The 23,127-nt window shown below is 44.7% G+C and overlaps 1 protein-coding gene across 1 annotated transcript in view; it reads right to left on the reverse strand.

The window, feature by feature from the left end:
- Positions 1 to 22,757, reverse strand: part of SDC2 (syndecan 2) — a 60,389-nt gene extending 37,632 nt beyond the window's left edge. Inside the window, exon 1 of the mRNA XM_058038605.1 lies at positions 22,598 to 22,757. Coding sequence (XP_057894588.1) covers positions 22,598 to 22,657 — 60 coding nt within the window. The 5' untranslated portion in view covers positions 22,658 to 22,757. The remainder of the gene's footprint in view (positions 1 to 22,597) is intronic.
- Positions 22,758 to 23,127: the final 370 nt, after the last annotated feature.

Consider the following 23,127-nt stretch of genomic DNA (forward strand, 5'->3'; position numbering starts at 1 on the left):
AGGATAAATCATGGTGAAAGTCCTATTACATGAAAATTCAGCCACCTGGGAATTCAAACAGTTAGCAGCCAGATCTTTTTTTAATCACATTCATCTGTCATCAGGCCTAACAGCAGAGAGGGAAGGATTTGACAAAGCCAAATCCTCTGAAACTGAGCAGAACTGACTGCTTCAGTTCAGAGAACTGAGGCTTCAGAGGTACAGCCTTACTGCACTCACTATGTGTGTGTGTGTATGTGCCTGCAAATCCTGCCAGCTCCCCAGGCCAGGGACAAAACATCCGGCTCCAGAGGAACACGCGCGTGAGCACAGCTTCAAGCAAACCCTTGACTTCACTAAACTAGAACTCATCTGTGCCTGATCTACATGGGACAAAGCACCAAAGCTCCTCTGGTAGGAAACAGGAGAACCAGAAACATCAGCAACTTCCAGGGCCAGTGAGTATGTAAGAGCAGAATTAGGGTCTCAGTCCCTGTGTCACATGTGACAGAGATGTGGAGGACCCACTCTGCATCGCTGCTGAGGTTCATGCGCACCAGTACCTACAGCTGGTGTGAGCTGGCCTGCTCAGTGCTAGACCACAGTCTCCAGCTGCAGATTCCCAGGTGCCACAGTGAGACTCCAGCCCTTGCAAACATGCACTGATCGTGCCCTGAAGAGTATCATTAAGCAAGAGCAAGGCAGTGGCCACCCAAAAGCCTGGGCTTCAGCCAGGCCTGTGCAGCAGTACCAGAGACAGGGGAGACCCCATGGGTTTATCCCTACATTGCTCAGTAATTTGAGTATGGGGCAGGGGTGAGGATCTGCAAAGAGCGAAGAGCAGAGAATTGCCAGTTACCAAGTAAGAAAAGCATGACTGCCTTACAAATACTTAGCTAGGAGAGCTTGGAACGGAAAGCATTACTTAACTGAAATGAGAACATGACACATGTTTTAATTCAGTCACACGCAGGAATGGTGAGTTAACAGAGTTACACAGGCAATCACTGGTTTCCTTCATGTGAAGCACAGAAGAAACAACCTTTCTTCCAATGAAAATTTGTTAAGACTCACAAACTTCTGTAATTTTGATTTCCCCTTCAAGAGCTGACCAAAGTAAATGAGGCACTCGTACAGCACTTTCTTCTGGAGTTACTAATCTTTTCCACTGAGATAATTCCATGTTTGTATGCAGCGATCTGCATCCCCCATCTCAGTTGCATTCCTAACTTTTACTGGCAAACACAGCACATAAACTACTTTCAGTATACAAAATTTGCTTTTGATAGGAAGCAACAGTTCCTAGGACAAACTTACAAGCAGCCAGCTGCCTGTTCTCCGCATTTTTCAGCTCCTCCTGCTCAGCCTGCTCCTCTCAACACAACACTTTGTGACTTCGCCTTACTTCCATCTTTTCACTGACACAACACTGAATAAAGCAACCAGTGCAGTGTTAGTCTAAGTGTTCACACCATTCCATATTTATACTGAATTTTCTATCATTTTCTCTTCCCTCCAAAGCACTAAATTTGCTTGTATTATTTTTTAAGCTCATAAATAAACTAGGCAGCAGACAACAGCACACTCTGGCCTGTCTTGAATCAGTCCAAAACTGTGAAAACACTCTGTGGAGCAATAGAGCCAACAAACCCTCCAAGGAACATATCTGGTCCGTTTTGGCCCTGTACCTTGCTATCACTTTTGGATTTTGTACCTGTGACTCTGAATTTGGACCTTTATCAGATGCCTGCACTGATGTCTCACTTTATGCACAACAAGGAGTCCCACCAGGGACTCCATCTGGGCTTGCTCAACATGCTTAACTTAGAGCATGTGCTTAAGTCATGGATTGCATCTAATTTTCTTAAATTTTTAATTCATGTTGAAATAAACTGCTCTGAAAATACAAGTTCTCTTTATTTTTTTCTTTTATTTACTTATTTACAACTCCAAAATACTTTAGGACACCATACAAATAAGTGCTTGCACTTTAAACCCCTAAGATCTTTTTATTTAGCATCATAAACAATTGATCAGTCCTTAAAATGAGATACATGCAAGAGAAACAAAAGAATAACATCTGGGATCCATCTAACCTGAACATCACCACCAGCCTCTCCAGAACCTACTGCACACATCCAACATGAGGCCCAGCAGGAGCCCTCCTGTCATAACACGGATGCTATCACAGTTACACTAAGTTTTATTTAAAGAGCAACAATCATCAGAAGCTGAAGAGATACCAGTGAGGTGATGGATCAACCAGTATTTAGTGTTATGCAACCAAAAGACTTTTTCAGCAGAATCTAGTCATAAGCAGACACTGGGACTTTCCTAAATGCCAGCAAAATAGAGAGCATCATCCAGCAGAGCAAAGTTTGTGCACTAACAGATGTAGAGTCCTGCACAAGGAATCACTGCCATTTCAGCCTCTCTCCCTTGATGACTGAAATCCTCAAGCACCCTAATTTATCTCAGCTTCTGTTACTGATGCCCCATGGCCAAGCCACAGCCTCTGGGCCCACAGGCAGCACTTATCCCACATGGCCATCACATGCTGATGGCAGGGCCACCCAGGCCCCTGGCATGGGAGGAGGAAAGGCTCAGGGACCATGGGGGGCACTGGGGGGCTCCCAGCCACGTGCCCAGCTCACCTGCTCCCCTGCAGAACACAGCTGGCAGCAGAACCAAGAGCCTCCAGGGCACCCCAGCCCTCCTCTGCCTCTGCAGAGGTGACAAGGGGCCTTGAGGCATGATCCCCAGGGGAAGCCGGTGGCAGGGCTCAGGCAAGAGGGCTGTCCACCCCACTGTGGGCACTAAGGATGCACTTGGGAAATTAGCATGGTCACAATTCTCTGAATGCCCTTTTGCCAGGTCAAGCATCAACTTAATTTGGGGGTTAATTTCATTAAGACATAACCATGCAACAGTCAATACTTGTTTGCATCTATCAAAGTTATCAATGGATACCGAGCATGACCAAAGCACCTTTCTTTCACACATAAATGAAGTTCTGCTAAATCTAAATCCTGTGTGCACACAGAGATATAGCTACAGAAAATGGCTTGGAAGAAAAGTGAAGAGAGCTGTGAGCATGTAGGGAACTTTTTTTAAGAATCACTTTGGTGAAGCCTATTTAAAATAAATCTCTTTTGAAAGGCATTGTAATGAAGTTCTGCGTGCTTGTCACCATGCACTTTTACAGGACATACTTCAAAGCATTTCCTTTCTTTGCTGAGATGCCACCTAAACTTCTATCTTTTTTTGTCACGCCATATTTATTTTTGTGGCTCAATGTTTATTCCTCCATAAATCAAAGTAGTAGAGAAATAGATGTGCACGTACTTATTACCAAAACAAGTAACAGGTCAGCTATCTTTGTCATGCTTTCACTCTAAGAAAAACAACATCATTCCATACGCTGCTTCCTACCTGAGGTTATTCCATCCTTCAGTATCTCTAAGGAAAAAAAGCTCTAGCTTTTTTTTTTTCTTTTTCCCCTCTGGAATAAGATTTCCAATTCCTACAACACAAACTTCAGTGAAGTCAATGGCATTTGCTCAGGTACGACCAACAGTAAAAGCTAAGTATCCCAATGGAAATTAGTAAATTCTCCAGTAAATTTTGCTCAGAAGTACAGAAGGTGAAAGATGCTATTAACATGAGCTACTTTATGCTGCACTGCTGTAATATTCAACACTGAGCACCATCCCAATTCTTCAGTAATTAGACTAACACTGATGTGGTGGAGGGGGAGAAACAAATACTGGTGGGGAGGGAGGGAGGGAGGAAGGGAGGAAGGAAGGGAGGAAGGGAGGAAGGGAGGAAGGGAGGAAGGAAGGGAGGAAGGGAGGAAGGGAGGAAGGGAGGAAGGGAGGAAGGGAGGAAGGGAGGAAGGAAGGGAGGAAGGAAGGAAGGAAGGAAGGAAGGAAGGAAGGAAGGAAGGAAGGAAGGAAGGAAGGAAGGAAGGAAGGAAGGAAGGAAGGAAGGAAGGAAGGAAGGAAGGAAGGAAGGAAGGAAGGAAGGAAGGAAGGAAGGAAGGAAGGAAGGAAGGAAGGAAGGAAGGAAGGAAGGAAGGAAGGAAGGAAGGAAGGAAGGAAGGAAGGAAGGAAGGAAGGAAGGAAGGAAGGAAGGAAGGAAGGAAGGAAGGAAGGAAGGAAGGAAGGAAAAAAAGTCATCATGTAGCAGTATACAGCTTAGAAAACTGTTTTTTCCTATACAGATTCAGAACATAATCATGTTTTACAAAGCCCGAACCAATACATTTTCATCCAGGATACCAGAAAATTGAGTTTATTAATTTCTACAACTCTTCTCTCTGCATTCAACCAAGACATCATCAGGTTAGGTTTCCATAACTTAACCGTCTGCAAGGCTGGCCTATAATTCCCCAAAGCAGAGTCCCTGACTGCCCAGGTGACCCTGCCAGGCTGCCCATTTCATCCTTAGGGCACCTTTCCCACTGTGCACAAGACACAAGAGTCTGGGAACAGGCCCACAACCACAGGTACTACAGCCCCTGTACTGCTGTTCACCCACAGCATGCTCAAGAAGGAGCCACTGAGTTTGCTGCATTGCATGAATGCCTGCAAGCTGCCAGATGAATTATGCATTTCGGATAGCACCGGTTTCTATTTCTGTGGTGCTGAGATGGCCATGTGCAGCTGGAGGTCTGGACTCTATTTTTTTCTGAGCAGAAGACTTAAAATACTTCCAGTTTGCTGCCTGAGGGTGGGAAAGCAGCTTATGCCATAAAACAAGAACCTTCTCACATTGTTATGAGAGGTTCTAATTTAATGTAACTGGGGTACAATTTTAAGCGGGTGGTTTGGTTTAAATATTAACTCTGGTGGTACATAAGGCTTTATTCAAAGGGCAAGTTCAGCTGCAAAGTGACATTCACAGTTTACAAACCAAGTGTAACACAGCAGAGAACTGCCTTGTAATTAGGCGTGGTTATTGAGTAAGAAATTATATAGATTTATTAGAAGGTTGACTGGTATAATAATATGTTTTATATTTAGAATTAGACCCTTTAAAGTTACTTTTAATCCTCAACATTTCATATGCTGTGGTTTCTTTAAAAAAAAATAAAACCTCACACAGAAACACAGTGACTGAAAAGGAAAGTAATAAAATAAGAAGCATTGACTTTTTAATATGGTAAAAGGATATAACTAAATTAATCTCCATAATCCAGGCAGATCATGCTGATGCGTGGAATTCCCTGAACTGCTGGGCAACAGGAACTGCACGTTTGAAAAAGTAAAGTCCCTACCTTGTTTTGACTCCTCAAGGCAAGTCTGCAGCAAACTGCCATTTAATGCATAAGCAAAATACCACTTACCAATCACTTTGAAAAAGACCCAGCAACACATCCCAAGCTGTTGTTTGAGGCTAGATTGCTTGGCCTTTACTGATTATGGTAAAATCAGTTCAAATTTTGGAGCTGCTTTGTTTGTACCAAGTCTTTTGTTTTTTTTAAGAAACAAGCCAATACAATTCTGGGCAATTCCTTTTGGTTCCCCTTTGTTCTGCCTTATAAATGGAGTTTTGCCTTTGCCATCAACCAACCATAATGCATACATATGGTTTACTATTTTCCTGTCCTGAAGCAAATCCTGCCTGCTCCAGCCTGAACTCTACATGCATTCACACATTCTGGCTGTTCTGGATAATGGTATCTGTAGAACACCCAGACATCCTCTAACACTAAAGCTGAACAGCAATCCCAAATAGGCTAATGCTTCACTTGAGTCAGTACTGCTTTCCTACTTCCCTCTCCACAAAGACTCTCTGGTCCTAAAAAGACAGCTATCAATTCTGGATGCTTAAGCTTCAGAGATGGATCTACTGACATTTAAAAACAGATTTTAAAACCAAAAATGTGTTCAGAAACTCAGCTGTGTGACATGCATCATAGTCACCTAAATTCATCAGTAAAAACCGAAGCATTGCTTGAGTAGATGATCCATTTCAATCCTCCCTGAGAAACAAACAAATTAATGTATCTAAAAGGATTTGTCTTGGAGAACTAGCCCCTGAGTGCTGGGAAGTGCCAGATACCCACATCTCCATCCAGACCCACTGACAAGCACTGAAAAGGGACATTACAATGGCAAGCAAAAAGCAGCAGATGGGAAATACATTGCCTCATGTAGATCTGGGCAGGGAGGGCAGGAAGAGAGATGCCTTCCCAGCTGAAGCTGCCTCCTGGAGAACCTCATTCATCAGGCATGAATGACTGATATTTAGCAGCTAATAAATATTTATTAGATAAGAGCTAAGTAAGTTTTAATATCGCATTTAAAATATTAGCTAATTTCCACCACGTAAGTAAGAATTTATAACCATATGCACTGTAACGCACGCACTTCAACTTGGTTAATTCATATGCTGAAAGCCCTGAACAACATAGATTTTCAAAGATAAAACTGATGAGATACAGGTAGTGTGTTTCCTCCATGAGCATAACAAAGTAGTAACTGATTTGCTGTTGCTGTAGAAGGAGCCAGAAATTCCTTAGATTATGCTTAAGTACTGCCATGACAGCCATATCAGTTCAGATGTTAAATACCACAGTGGGTATTTGGGGTTTTTCCCACCCAAGCAGTCAGCTCCAACTTGCCAGTCTGTCCCATTTCTTCTCCTAGTGAAGGTGGTCCTCTGTTTTCACAAGAGCTACACAAGAACATCCCCACTTCCCTGGGTCATCCTCTGAAGTCCCACAAACAATTCCACCATCACCATCTCTCTCATCTCTCACATAGCTTGTAGCACCATAACGCGGGTGAGCAGCTCAGGGCCTGGCGAGAAGTCAGCTCTTTCACCTTCTGGCACAGGCAGTGGGAATGACAATGCCACTCACTTTCCATCAGTGCTTCACTTGGCTCCTGGACAGAGCAGAGTGAGGAAATGACTGCAGTCACATCCTCCATGCAACAAAAACAAACAAAACAAAACAAAAAAAACCACCCCCCCCCCCCAAAAAAAAACCACCAACCAAAAAACCCAACAAAAACAAAAGTAGAAGGAATCAAAATGTACAGTACATGGATTGTCTTCAAGGCTCTACTTTCTTTTCAGAAAAAGCTGCCTCTCTCCTATCTACTGCTGCAGCCACTTTCAAAACATGCATTATCTTCTGGAATGGCATTAATTAACAGTTGTGAGCAGTCACAGAACAGTTTTCAGCATGTAAAGTCACACCATGGCTCTTATCTTTCCTTGTGTCTCTCCACCTGACTTTCTCAGTGCCTTCTGTACACACAAGAGCTCAGCAGCAGTAAGACAGCATTACACCATCTCTTCTACAAAATCTTCAGCACAGTTTGACACTTTTTATTAGTTGAGGGAAGATCTCTCCACATGGGAAATACAGACACCCAAACCAGCTCTGTTAGCAGGAGTCAGCTGAGAGGTAAATGTGAACAGAAGTTGATACCTTTTTCTCACAATAAGTGCTGAGACATCTTCACTGGAGTTCCATGCTACTTCACCCCTAACTTATTCTAATTTCATTAGAAATCCAGTGTATTTATTTACTGTGCATCAATCCAGCCATTATCATCAAATTAAAAAGTAATTTGAAATTAATGAAATATGGAGGAAATATACTTGGATTTGATATCTGTGGTATTTCCAAGACTGCCTGGAATTGCAATCACAGTGAGGGGGGTATGACACAGTAACTACATATATTTACTTGTTTGACCATGATGCTGCCAAGAGACACACTGTCCTTTTGGAAAATGTCATCCATTTCACAACTTTCCCAAAAATACCCTGACTTATGCTTTTTTGAACACCCTAGCATACAAACAGAAGCATCAAAAATACAAGAAAACTAAGAGTTACATACTGCCAAGTTTCTTAATCACAGGCTTCTTCTCCCAGCATTAGAAAAAAATTAATCCTGCTCTGCTTGGCATGCCAGTGTATTATTTTAAATAAGTAGAAGGGCTGAAAGAAAGTCTCCCTTCATTTCCCAAACCCCAAGAGAAAATGAAGGAGTTATTTCCAGAACATGTACTCAATGACCATCCAGTGAAGCCTATTCATTTTGGTCATAAGTCCTGCACCACACCTAAGGAGCACACTGCCTTCTTCCAATGCATCTTACATGGCTTGGAGAGGATTAAAAATAATTATGAAAAAAAGAAAAAAAAAAAAAAACAGCCTTAAAAATCTTATTAAAACAATTCTAGTTTTCTTGGTTTGTTCCTCCTCCATTGGAAGATGTCTCCCATGCAGTAAGTCAGCCTTACAGGTTCAGATTCTGCTCGGATTTTAAAGCAAAAAAATCTCAAGAATTTGGACAGTACGGACATACGGGGGTCTCTGCTGCACAAGCAGGGACTTGGCACACCCCAGCCATCTTCCTGCAAAGGGTAAATAGCTCCCCAGGAAAGCCTGGATGCATCTCCCAGTCTTCTGCTGATGAGGAATTTGCTTTTGGGGTGCCTTGTGCTCCAGATCTTCTATGATGAAAAATTATGAGGCAACAAACTTGTTTGTCAGATTTTCATGCTCTCTCACTGCTGAGCAGTTTCTCCACTTCAAAATGAATATCTTCCAAGAGTCTCTGCAGAGCATAGGCTTTGTTCAAGTTAGGTGTGACTGAGAAAAGATAAAAGGATAAACTAGGTGCTTTGAAACAGCCGAGGAGCTGAAACCCAGAAAACATTAAGTTCATGCTCTGCCAGTAACTTAACTCTCATCCCTTTTCTTTGCCCTGACCCAAGTATCAGCACTGCTCAGTGCATACTCTAAATGCTGGGAACATTTCATGGAACTGACCACAAGTGAAGTAACACAGATGTGCTTTTCCCTAGGCTGGAGGCTCTTTGGCCAGGAGAAGGTGGGTTTTCAGTCACCCTGGCAGTGCAGAGGACCAGGAGGGCTGCATGGAGGGAGCAAGGAAGGAGTCTCCTGCAAACTCTGCAGCGGGAGGCTGCCCAGCTTCCCTCCTGTTACAGCCAGCTATTACAGTATACTCAGTGAAACTCCTAGTGCACTTTTTCAGACCTGTGTGAGTCAAGTTTGACTCAGATGATTTTCTCAGAGTTCTTTACTCCTTCTTCTTGCCTTTCCTAACCCAAGAGGGGATGTGGCAGTTTGATGTTCCAGCTAAAGCTATGCTTTCTGTGCAGTGCAGCTCAGCAACTCTAAGATTATTCTTAGCTTTACCCCCTGCAATTTCTAAGTCTCTTACTCCTGCTGTCTCTACAGATTCATGCTTCCCACTTCAACCTCCCTTCTTCTCATGCAGACCCTTCCTCAGCTGCCAGAGAAAGGGTCCCTGTGCCTCAAAGGAAACCTCAGTTTGCAGCCTTCTGACTGCTCTCGGAATAAGCCTCTGGCAGGTCAAACACCAATTCTTTCTCAAGGGGTGAATATTAAGAAAAGGCTTTTTACCAGATGATTATTCTCAGAACTTTACTCAAAGACCCACAATAAAGCCCAGGACCAGCATATTTTAATAGTCTTATTTATCCCATTCTTTCACATAAACTTCTTCCCTACACAGGCCTGCCCTTCATTACTGGAAATAAACTGCACACAAACCTCAGCAACATATTTTTGTGGGGTTTTTTTTTTTGTGGCTAAGACACCCACATGAGTTTTTCTTTAAAATAAAACAAACTGGGATTATTCAAAGGGAGGTGAAAGAAGAGCTCAGAGAGGACTCTCATAGCCTGCTCCTCAAACAAGGCTTCTCCTGTACAGCACATCAAGGCTATTTCAAGAAGCACCTCCCATTTTTCACCCCTGAGTACGTCAAAGTGTGTCAGCTTAAGAAGCCAAAGAAAGAAATGGTTACTTAAGGGCAAGTGCAAATACCTTCAAGAGGTGGGAGGGAGACAGGGTTGGGTTAACAGGTTGCTCACCGCAGGGTATGGAGAGGTGTGCATCCACACAGCAGCTGCTGAGCCACAGATAATCCCAGCCCTCCCTGTGCCAGGCTCAGCATCTCCAGAGGGAGCACAAGCACCCGAGGAGAAACCACTTCACTTGCTGCACTGCAGGCCTTGAGTATGGTCATTAGCTCAGGCACACGTTTGCACTCTTGGGGTAGCAACACTCAACATTTTCCCCTCTGGTATCCATGGAGAGAGATTAGCACTCCTGTATTTCATTAGCCAGGAGTGCTAAGTAATCCACCAACTTGTGGAAGGAGTAAAAACACTGAGGTTAATGTATTTGGTGAGGCTCTGTTGAATGGCTGGGGTATTTTGTTTCAGTATAGCATAAGGAAAGCAGCTGTCACCTTGATTATAGTGCCCTTGGTAACCTGACACTTCAGCTAGCCCCAACTTCAGACAGCTCCCCCTCCATCTGAGCGAACACAGTTACTGATCACTTAAACAAATGGTCATTTGCACAAAATAAGTTTTGAAGCGAGGCTGTAGATCGGAGGAGGAGCAATTTGCACTCATCATTCCCATCCTTCCGCAGTCAGAAGGGAGAACACGGAAGTTTTCCAAGAAAATCCAAAGAACAGAGAGAAATGCCAAGCTGTAACATTTGGCTCCACACACTCACTTTCCAAAAAGCAAAGGGGGTGAGGGATGCAGTGCTCAAATGATCCATGTCTGCTTAAACGCTTGATTTGCGTGCTCCAGGGCTGTCGAACGGACACAGCTGATGAGTCCAAGATGGAATTAGCATGCCTGATACAGCAACTCTTTTCCAGCCCAAACCAGTCACCTCCAGGCTTCTCCTTTAATTAAGGTCTGGCCAAGACATGTCAGCAGTCCAGCATCCCCTTCCTGCCAACAGCTCTGCCAATACTTTGGTCACTCACAACCAGCTCCTCCCCACTCCCTCTTTTTCACTGCTGTGAGCCGAGTGAGCAGAAGGATTCCTGAGAGTGGGCAAAGGCCCAGAGCCAGCCCAGATTTTCATCTACCTTTTCTTCTGCTCTTGGATCCTGTACTTGCAACATGAGACTGAAGAGCGGTGCCAATGCTAAGTTACCTTTTGTGCCTGATAGCACAAAAGCAGCAGGAGGGAAAGAAAAAATCAGTCTAATGAGGTTGGAAGCACAAGAGATTGCAAAGAAAAAGAGCAAATAAATAACTTAAGGTATAAATTACAATTAAGTGCACTGCAGTTACCATGTACTGTGCAGTATTGTTCAGAAATATCACCAGCACAAGTTAAAACACCCCACACTGAACAAAAAGCAATACTTCTGGTAGGAAATCGGTAGTCTTACAGCACCACCGTGGTGATAATGGCATGAGAAATTGTACAAGTGACAGGTCAGAAAGAATTTAAAAGCCTTCAGTTTGTGTTGCTCTGTTAGTTTTTATCTTCTCATAGAAACAGTCTACACCAACACAGACAATAACAGAGCACTGTCCATCCCTGCAGTACACTCTATTTTGTCACTGTTGAAAAATAAATTTGTTTTCTCCCCATTTTCTTTTGAAGACAAAAGTCCATTAAGACATGTCTTACATCTGCTTTGATTTACTCAGAGGAAAGTCAAAGCACTTATGCTTTATGCTTTAACTGATAAATTTACATAGCTACATGGACAATGCCTTATAATTTCATTATTTATTTCCCTTGAAAAGAAAGCAAACTTTTATTTAAAAGCTGCTTTACATTTTAGAGGTTTTCACTATAATAGAAGTTCAGCATAATACAAAGCCTTTACTCACAGGTACAGAGCCAGCATTGAACTTCAATTAATCACAAAAAATAAAAAAATTAATCCAGCAAATAAAAAGAAGTCTTAAGGAAGGCTAACTGACAACTGCAAAACACAGGAGGACATGTCTCTGATAAACTGAATGTCTTTTCTGTTAAGCTGAGCACTATATTTACCACCTGGCCTGCAAGGGCTGCTTTTATTCAAAAGCTCTGCAGTAAAATATATGCACATGTAGAGGATGAAGACTTTATCATTGAAACCTTCTGCAAGAAATTAGGGGAATGAGAAAGACTCACACACTTCTGCAGCAAAATTAGGTCAGGACGCCTTTGAACGGCTCCATTTGAAGGCTGTGCCAGGCTTCAGATCAAATACTTTTTAGTGCATTAGACTCAACGGCTTAAGAGATGAACTTCTATACTGCTGATAATTATTACTGGTATTATGTATTGCTGCTTCCTTCTCCACCTGTGGACAGTTATAAATAGCCTAGATTTTCCAGTCCCTGACATATGCCACTTGGTTAACAGCACTTCCAAAACCTATCCTTTATAACCACAGGTCACACATTCCAAGTATGACAACCACGTAACTCCACAGAGATTGCTAAATCATGACTTGCCCCACACATGCTCTTATCTAAATGCTTCCTGGATATAGAGAGATGGCTAAATGGCATTAGCATCACAGTAATTAATGGTGTGAAGCTGGAAAGTGCCAAGCTGGTGATTCAAATGCAAACCTGTCTCTGCCTCCTGTGCCTAGGCACAGTCCTGGACAGTGCAACCAGGGAACATCACTGCCAATGGCTCTATCACCTCCTGATGGGGCTGGTGCTCTCCTCCATGCCAGCTCTTGCTCCTGATGGCCTTCAGGGCTATCTGCAAATAAAACACAGTCCAGCAGCCAAGCTGGGAGGGAAAAGGCCACGGAAATGTCCCCATACATATAAAGCAGTTAATTATACACCTCTTCCCTGCTCAGCTTCACTGTTCACACTCTGAGGAATAGGCAGTAGAGCCCAGCAGACCCATATTCAGTCCTGTTTGTGGCAATTTTAATTTAAAAAAATCAATCTATAAATAACCTGCAACAATGCCTAGAGATTAAAACTATTTCATCGCGTCACTCAGAATTTTAAGTCTTTGAAAATTCAGACTTTTCCTCAGGTTTTTTAAGCTCTTAAAATTCACAGCTGAATTCACTCTAGCAAGCTTGGTTCTTGGGAGGGTTGTTATGATACACCAAAACATCCTACTCCAGTTTCCTATTGCTCCTTGTTTAGCTCTCCTGTTAGGTGACACTACTAATTGTACAGCTGCTACAGCTAGCTACCAGAGACTGCTCTAAGGAGGTTTTCCAATTAGATTAGCTGAATTGAATAATGAGAGAAAGAGAGAGAGAGAGAGATTAGCTTTTTCTGTGCATCTCTAGGAAGCCATAGAGAAATCCCCAAAAATACTCTTGCTAATCCTCCCTTAGGACCCTCCATCTCTGATCACAAATACAGAAATGCCATGTGAGCAACTTTACTATGTGGAAACTATGCCAGCTCCGAGTGTCTATGCAGCAACAACCTTCATGACAAAGGATCCTACCTACTTTTTTTAAGAATGACAGTGTCTGCCAGAAGTTCTCCTCAGTCCTCATCAGTTTCCTCAAGTCAAATACATTTACTCATGAAAAACAGAGGAGGCAAGCCTCAGATGTTTGGTGAAACAACAAGAAATGGCAAAAAATAATCACAGAGACTCCCACTTGTACATTACAGAACCACCACATTTCTTTCTCTAAAGTAAGGGGATTTTTGTCATAACCTAAAGCTCCCAAATTCTTTCAGTGCAGATAGAGGAGATCAGAGGAGAAAACTCAAAAATTAAATACTGACTGGCCCATGAAGTCAGTACCATCATAAAATATTCAGAAACACAGAAGACTTCTTTAACCCACAGATAACATTAATGGTTCTCAAAAAAAGTGTAAGAAAATCTACATCACTATAAAGCTTATGTCACCAGGCAGAAGACCAATTCAAGGTGTCCACCCGAAGAGACCAACATAAAAATGCCAAGTCACCAGCTTTTGGTTAAATAGGAGAGAGATGGTCAAGCTTTTCAAGCTGTGAATTATCGTAAGAACAAAAACAAAAGAAAGGAAAGGTATTTTCCCTTTTCTAATGCCCTGCAGTTGTGAAACAGACAAGAAGTGGCATTTTCATGGCAGCAATACTATTAAGAGTACTATCTCAAACCATTTTGAATCAAATGCTCTGTGTTACCAGGAGCTCAGAAGTTCCCTCCATCAGGGAGAGCCAATGTCATGGGCACACGACTGCCTCTCCACCAGCAGCAGAAAGGCCATTTATTACTGAGCATGAGCCCCACCAAAGGCAGAGATCCCCCTTGCAGGCACAGCCCTGCTCCTCAACAGGGCATGGCTGGCTGGGCTAAACAGCACCAGAGAAAAACATCTGCAATAGGCAATGTGAGCGGAGACAATGAGCCAACTCCATTTCAAGGCCCTGCCTTCTCGGGCACCTGCAGACTTAAAGGAGATAAGTCTGTTTTTACCAGGTGGCCAGGGAACCTACTTTCCTCTCCCTCAAACACTGCACAGTGACCATCAAGCAATACTGAGATGTCAAAACATTATCCAAACACCAATCATGAGTCTTCATTATTTAAGGCTGTGAAATAATCTATCACTTTATAGTCAGTTACCAGACTTGTTCCTTCTTGCAACACCCTCATAGCATTCCTCTCCTCTGCAAACCAACAGATGCTCTGTGCTGCAGGAAAGGCCACAGCTCCTACTAGAAGAGCAAAAACCATCTATCTCATGGTTTGCCAGAGGGCTTGGTCACTGCCAAACCCCCTGGAAATTTCTGGAGACATCTGTCATGCCTTCATACAGCAGACAGATATGTCCACTGAAATATTTTGGTCAAAAGCCATAAAAAGGCAAATTCAATTGCAACACAGACAATTTCTGCTGAGCCAGGAGTCCGTTCAGGTCACAGCAGCTCTGGTGGGACCTCCCAGCCTGGTGAGGTCAGGTACAGACCTATGCTAACCACTGTTCCTGGTTTTTCTTCTTAGACCCAAATTTTTCCATTTCATTCACATTTTGCAGTGATGAGCATGCCTATCACCTTACCAGGGCTTTGAGGGCAGAGAAAAGGCTGTGCTGGTGAGTCAAACCAAAGGCACCAATGGGAGCTACTGAGGATCAAATCATACATTTGGGGGAAAATTTATGAAAACTGCTGTATTAAATTACAAGTGAAGAAACAAGAAAAAAAATTAAAATAGCACCTTTTGTTTAAGGCTTTTCTTCCTGGTAAGTAAAGGCAGAGAGGCTACCCCTTCCACACTAATTCAGGCCAAGAAAATTATTAAACACAATTTTGAGAGATATTTTGTTCTGTTTATTTAACTGGGAAGCATGTTCTCTGGGGCATTTCTTGTCCTGACACTTGAAAGACACACACACACAAAACAGAATAAAAAAAAAATAAAAAGTATGTAAAATAGAGCTCCATATAGAATAAAGTTCTATATAAAACACAAACACACAAAGTTTCAAAGACCTTTCAAGCTAGAACTGCAACAGCTGGAGAGAGGTCAGCACTGAATGCTCTGTGGAAGACAGTCTTTGTGAACACATAATTTCAAAGTACCCCAAGAGGTTTCACTTCATGACATTTTAGATACCACATTGAAAAAAAAATCAGCCTTCATGGATGAAAAATAATCAAAGAGCATATGTCTGGAAAATCATAAACAGCTTCACCAAAGACAAGAATTTAGAATATACACATGGCACTTTAATCACTTTTTCTGCCTATCTCCAGGACTAGCCATTTTTCTTGTTATACCATGGAAAAGGAAATTTGTGAGTTGCAGATGCTACATATGCTTAAGCTACCAATTATTCTAAAGCATTAATCTTCTAACTCTGGGCACTGCCTCAGCAGTTCCTGAGCACTTTACACCTTCCCTCAATGACATTTACACAAGCTCATAACTAACACAACCAAATTCCACACACGCTGTTCATGGACGCTCCTTCTCCTTGCTGGACAAACACTTTCCTTTGTGCTTGCACTGCCACCACCAGCAAGTACCAAGTGCCTCTGAGCTCCCAAATGGGAGAAGATTCAGTCCCCAGACAGGACAGGACCTAAAGGTTTTGCAATCTGCCTTCCACAAAAATCATCAGAATCTTGCTTCTCAGCAGCATTATCTTATGCACATCCTTGCTGTAGGAATTATACATTACTATTATTATTATTATTATTATTATTAGTGCTGCTGAGGCACATCTATTTTTATTTATACAATGTCACAAATTTATATTCAACAGAAGCTCAATTTCTGGCTGTCCCAAAGACGGTGTGTTTCCATTACTGTGAACTACCTTCACCTTTCCGCTTTGCTTCCCTTGCAGGCTTTCATTCTGAATTATAAGAAGAGCACTAATGTCACACCTCAGTGACTATGTGTTAGAACATGGAACCACACTTGAAAAGGATTTGAATGGAAAGGCTTTGTGGATGCTTTCACCTGGTAAACAGTTTAAGTGACATCCTGATTCTGGAATCTCCACAGTGAGCACAAATAAACAACCTGGAAAAGGAAGAATCCGTCTCCTGGGCATCGCTCATTTCCGCAGCCTGCAACACACACAATGTCTTCAAACCCATTTCTAGCCTTCCCCTGCAGACCCCAGTCCAAAAAGCAAACAGGACTCAGCTCTTAAACCCAAAAGATATCAAGTGGGTGGGGTTTGGCTGTGCCCTTCAGGTAGGGTGTCCAGCCAGCTACTCCTGCAGATACTGAAGAATCAACACAGCTGGAATTAATACAGCTCAGCCCAGAGAAAGAGGAAGGCTTGCTTCTACTTGTATAATTAATGGAAAGACATACGAGAAGAGATCCTGTTGAAGGCGGGAGAGGGAAGACCTGGTTAGGTTATTCTTTCAGGTGGCAGCAAGTATGATGCATTTTTTTGTTTTCTATTGAAGCATCTTTAGTCTTGAGGCTACACTGGTCATGCACACAACTGCTCCCTGGGATGTACTTCATCTCCCAGGCTATATTACCTTAGCAGCTCTCTTTCCTACAGCTCTGTGAGAATCAGTCCTCTCAGTCCACAAAGACAGTCACACTTCTGAAATACACTTCAAATAACAGGGATGGGTCACCTCACACCTCACACACACAATCTCAAAGGTGACAAGTGACTTCCATTAGTGTGGAAGCACCTCTAGAGAAAATTATGCATTATTACGGTTAATCAAATGGGAACAAAAGATGTCTGACAACATAATATTTAAATACAGACAATATATTCTGGTTGTTAATCACAGTGCTGGCTTCTGAACATTTTGATTCTGTGCCTGTGTATACCACAGGCTATTCGACCTTCTGTAAGTCCCTCAGTCTCCTTACTATTAATAAAAGTACAATGTATTTATCTTCACCCTCACAACTCAAACACAGCCAAACAGGTTTTTATTTGAACTTCCCCAAATCAATTCACCTTGGGAACAAAACAATTTAGCTTAGAAGGGAGATTTCTGAAGAAGTTGTTTATATATAAACTAAAAATAGTGATTTAAGATGGAGCAGACCAGCTCAGGCTTTAGTTAAGCACAGCTTATATACACACTACACTCTAATAGCCTATCTATGGACAAGGCCAATTTCTGCAGATTCATCACCACCCTATTAGTCATTATTTCACTTTAAATGAAACTCCTGCTGGAGACATCAACAAAAATAATTTGCTCAGCGCAAATGCACTTGTTGCAAATGGCTGTTAAATGCTGCATTTTCTCCCACTGCAATCAGTATTCCAGTACTTCTGAGGATTACACATATTCTGTTTTCCTGCCTAAATATCTAGTACGCTTTTGAAAGCATCCCCCAGGGCTGAGCTAATCAAGAAAACAACATACATACAGAGAACTGTCATTATTAGAGGGTCAAACACCAATGCAGTCTGTACTCCAGAGCTTGGAAATTATACTTCAATGTGAGCAGGAGAAATAATGTTCCCAAATCACTGAATAGTGTCATGTAACCTATGAATAAATTACTAGTCCTGAAAAGATTATAGATAGCAATTTATTACCATCTTGTAAGCTTGAAGTGAAGATAACCAAACAACAGGCTGTTCACAGAACAGCCTCCAGTAATTCTCTCATGCTTCCTACAACACTGACTGCAAAGTGACTTGAATGCGGATCAAATCACTTGCTTATGACTTGTGCATCCTCTCTCAAATGCAGCAGCACAGAGGGCATCTTTATGATTCAGATTCAAGTAGGGTCTTATATGAAGCTTCAAATAAGCTTGCCAATCTCAAATACAACATTTATGTTAAAAATCATAGTCTGTCAAATCTATTCAGAAGACAAAAGAGCACTTCTCCATAACTAGACAAGGGCTCTTTGTTCGGCCATTGAGCCTTACTAAAGCCTGCAATTCTTTGACATAAGCAAGATGGTTAAGTTGCTCAATGGCAAAAGTCAATTTGGTGAGAAAATGGAATTAATAATGCCATCCATATGCCTCTGCCTGACATTTTATAAAGACAACTCGCCACAAAGAGCAGTGCAAATGGAGAACTCTGCGAACAACTGGCTCCTCTGCAGGCTCTTCTCCAAGCTCAGGAAGCCCTGCCAAGATGCCACGTTCCCCACCAAGGATGGCAGGCAGCTCCCCACCATCCACCCCACCCTCCCAGAGGCATTGGATCATGGCTGTGTGTTTGACATGTAACTTCTCATGCCTTGCACCTCTAATAGTCAAGAAATTAGGTCCTTATCTTGTCATCCTGAGATTACACTTAATTTAGGACTACAGAAATTTAGATCCACCAAATCTCCAAGCAAAATCCAGACTTACTCCACATACTCCAAAGTCCACCATCTTTATTCCATTAGCTGCAGTAACTGTCTCAAACCTACCACAGAGGAGTTATCTGCCCAAGAACCACAATCCCAGCACCCAACTTCAAACCCTAAGATATTTGTCCTGACTTGTTCCTGAAGATGATGCTCTCATCTACTTCTTTGATAAGGATCTAGGAAAAAATGCAGAGAAAACATCTCTGCACTTCAGGCCTCAATACTAAGTCAGCTCCAATGCAGACCTCAGGGCTAAGATACTAAAAAGAAGAACTTCAGTGTTTGATCTGGGGTCAAGAGTCATCTGTTCTTTAATTTTTAAATGATAATCTAACCTGAGAGAGAAACCCATTTCCAGAAAGTGACTCCTGAGAACATCCATCTAAGAGGTGGCTGCAATACTCAGGACTGGTGGCAAACCCCAGAGCTCCCCAGAATTTTCAGCGCATGGCAGTGCAAGCAGCTGATGGATGGCAGAACCCAGAAGCTCAGCCAGAGCAAGAGAATCAAACAAGGCAGATTCCAGGTGTTGCCAAACCACAAAAAGCAATGGATAAGCATTTATTAATTCTATAGTGAGAAGAAAAGGTACATGAGAATTGGAGGTGGGTAGAAATAAATAACGACAGAAAAGACTTCCTCTCTTCTTTGGAACTTATTTGACAAAGCAAATTTAATGCATGTGAGAGACACACACAGCATATAAATCTAAATACCAGCTATCTCTTCAGCCCTTCTTGTCCTCTAATTACTATCTCTGAAGTCTAACTGCCTTTTTCAAAAAAAACATTCCTCCTCTCCAGCACACTATCAATTTTCCAAATTCCAAAACCAAAGTAACCATTAGTAACAAAAGTAGGAAAATTACAGCATCATGGTTCTCAAATACTAAATACTTCTGAAAAAATATACCAAATATCAGCCTTGGATCATCGTTCAATGATTATATTTACGCTAACAACTCAGAGGTCAGATGCTTACACAAGAAACCACAAGATCACTCAGGTGATGCCCCACTGCTGTTTCACTGACAGTCCCAAATCCAGCCCCACAGGCACGTACTGACGATGTGAAGCAGTCTCCAGACTCCAGAAGCTTCCTGGGGAGAGATGGACTCAGCCTGCTGTGAGGAGAGCAGCACCATAACACTGCAGCATGCAGCACAACCTGCTAGCCAGCAAAGTTTCTCAGTGTGCACTTGGGCACACAGAGAGGATGCGACTGTCACACAAGCTCTGGAAAACCATTCGTCCCACTGCTGCAAACCAGAACAAAACAGAAAGGTTTATCAGCCTCTCCCGAATGGGAGCTGACAACTACAGCTGGATACTTGGCACTGCTCTCTGGTGCTATTAAAATCAGCAAAAGCTGGCTCCCAGCATCATCAGGACTGGGCTCAGGGGCTCAACCTTTTAAAAGGTGCATCAGGCCTCTCACTCACAGTTTTCCTTTTCTTTCCAACAGTTTCATGTCACTGTCTTTCCCTCTCTTATAAGCAAACCAAGAAACTTTCAAGGTAGCTAGAAAGCACATTTTTTGCCATTCAGCCAAGCCCGGGTGAATCCCCCACGTCCTTCCAGACGCACATCGGTTACCAGAACCCAGTGTAATCTGATGTCTCACTTCACGCTGCGCTGACGGCAGCAGAGCACTCCGCAAGCCCCAGCTGCAATCCACCAGCTTTGCTGTGGCTAACACTTGCCACCGTGTGCAGGCTGGCACTAACAGGCTGGGCTCCGTCTCTCCCTCTCCATCACAGCTCTGTCCCGAAGCAGCTGCTCCCCCGGGGGAGCTGGCACGGCACGGCACGGCACGGCACAGCTGCGGTGCGACAGCCACACCACGGCACACGAAGCACGCACCCAGCACCACAAACCACTCCCGGCGTCGTTCCGTGGCAGGTCTCACTTCCAGAGCATTCTTAACACAGTGCTAACATCTCCTTGGCCCACCCCAGGAAAAGCGTTGGGTGGTTATGCGGACCAAACACAGGGAACACATTGCTTTAAGAAACAAAACCTGCTGCAGCTTCCCGCTCCTTTGCTCAGAATTATTTGGGATAATTTACTTCATCAGAAAGAAGATTTTTTACAGTATGGTTTTGCCTAGATAATGATAAATAGTAGAATCTAAAAACATGAAGAAATTTAGAGCTAAATCCATTTGACAGTGGCATGGAGAGCTGGGAGGGATTTTTAAGCATCCGTATAGAATTCTTCTTATGACAAGGACGGACTTCTGCAGAGAACAGAGATTTGGCATCTGTCTTTTCCCAGAGACTGGTCTACAAAATCCTATCTTAAGGGACTGTGAAGCTGCTGCCAGGCACAGTTAAAGGAAAAAGAAGGGAGGTGAAAGAAAAGGAGAAGGACCAACCTCCTTTTACTTTTTCAGCCCCTCCACGACTTTCTGGCAGCAGCGAGGGCGCTGCAGCAGAGCCAGGCAGGCTCCCCCCGCCTCGCTCTCCCCCTGCCCCCTGAACCACACGGCACGGGATATGCCCCAACAACCACCTCACACTGCCACAGTGCGTTCATCCTAAGGCAAAAACCCATCAAACTTAATACTCTGCTAATTACTGTGGCAGTTTAATAGCTACTCCACCATCAGAGAACTTCGTACTAACAGCATTTCTATAAAATTAAAGGATATTGTAGCTCATTAGACAAGGGTGTTTCTGCAGCACAGTTATACTTAGCGGAAACAAAGGTCAGTGTTCTACCCAACCCTTTTTTAATCAGTCTTTAAGAAAATGTTTTGCAATTGTACCTTTAGAAATCCCTAACGATGAGAGAGATTTTATGAAGGCTGTGACTTGGCTAATTTATACAACAGCTAGAGAACTTCAAAAGTTAACCCAAGCTAGTGACGTTATTTAGTTCAGTGAAGCGGCTCATTTTAATTGGATTAAATTTTTTAAAATTTCAAATTGAAACCTCAATTTATCATTTCCTAATATTTGCCCAAACTCTGCATCAGTGTCATTTGCATACCCCTTCCCGCAAGACAATCTCAGATCCACAGAAAAGACGGAAACCGGCGGAAGAGACCAAAACCCTCTGGCCGGTCCTCGCCGGCTCCTGCCACGAAAGGGTGGGAGGCTCGCCGGAGAGAGGCTTTCCCAGAGGTACAAATCCCGGCAACAGAGCTAATTGCATTAAGCAGAGGGGCCGGTTAGCGAATACACTCGTGGCACGGAAAAAGTGTAAACAGCAGCATTATCCCAAGCACCTCGCGGCGAGCCCCTGGGGAAGGGCCGGCCGGGTGCGCAGCAGGCTCGGGCTCCGCGGAGCCGGGGCTGGCCGGGAGGCGCGCAAGGCGTTCTGTGTGAGGGCTCTGGGAGCTCCTGAGCCGCGCAGCCAGGGGTACTGGCTGCCTTTTTTCTCTTTTCAGCCACGGGCCGTGAGGAGTGGATTTTGCAAGGGACGCTCCCACCTCACCGCCCGCGAAGCCGGCGATGTCCTCGGGCGGCCGCTCGGCCACGGGGCGGCCCGGCGGCTCCCGGCGCTGCTCCGGGACGGGGCACAAGCCCCCGCTCCCGGACCCAGCCCCGCGCCGCGGCCCCGAGGCCGCCGGACAGCCGCCACTCCTCCGGAGAGGCAGGGAGAGAGGCACCGGGGGGGCTCCGGGGCCGGCTGGCGGCTGGGTCGTCGCGGCAAACTTCGGCCGAGGTTCGCTGGAGGGCGGCAGGGTGCTCCGCTGCGGCAGGGTGGTCCTCTCGGCTTCGTGGGGATGTTGTTGTTTTTTGGGGGTTTGGTTTTTTTGGTTTTTTTTTTTTTTTGGGGGGGGGGGGGGAAGGGTGTCTTTCCTTCTTTTCCTGACGGGTGGGATGGAATGGTGCCTGCCGTTTGCAGCGCGCTCAACTATCAACAGATGCCCCCCCGAGCCAGCCCAGTGCCCGCGGACGGCGATGCCACGGGGCAAGGCTCGGGCTGCGCGCCCCGCACTCCGCTGGCAGAACCAGGGCCAGCCCTCGTCCCGTCCCGTCCCCTCCCGCGGGGCTGCCGCCGCCTTCTCCCCTCTGCCCCGGCACTCACCGGCTGCCCGGAGGCGCAGGCCACGAAGCTGACGGTGAGCGCCAGCCACACGCCCCGCATTATTCCCGCGGAGCCGGCGCGGCGGCCGCCGGGGGCCGGTCACAAAGGAGAAAGCGGGGGCCGGCGGCGCTCGGCAGCGCCCGAGGGGCGCGGGGCAGGGCCGGTGGCGCCCCGGGTCCGGCCCGCCGCGCTCCTGCCGCGGGGCTGCGCGCTGCGCTCGGCGCTGCCCGGCGGGCCCGGTGCTCGCGGCGCTGGGGCGCGCGGGCTGCAGGCTGCGCGCTGCCGGCTCCGCCGCCCTCCCTCCGCCCCGAGTGCGCGGCGGCGGCGCCGCGGCTCCCAGTTAAACCCCGCAGAAATTCCTGCAGGATTACAACACAGATTGGCAGCTCCCCCAGCCAGTGGAAAGAAGCAGCGCGCAGCCACCGCCGGCCCTCGCCCCTCGCAAATTCAAGCAACTTTCCCCCCCCTCCCTCCTCCTCTTCCTCCGCCCTCGTCTCCCCTCTCTCGTCCTCCCCCCCAGTGGAAAACAT

Source organism: Melospiza georgiana, chromosome 1, assembly GCF_028018845.1.
Source record: "Melospiza georgiana isolate bMelGeo1 chromosome 1, bMelGeo1.pri, whole genome shotgun sequence".
Lineage (NCBI taxonomy): Eukaryota > Metazoa > Chordata > Aves > Passeriformes > Passerellidae > Melospiza > Melospiza georgiana.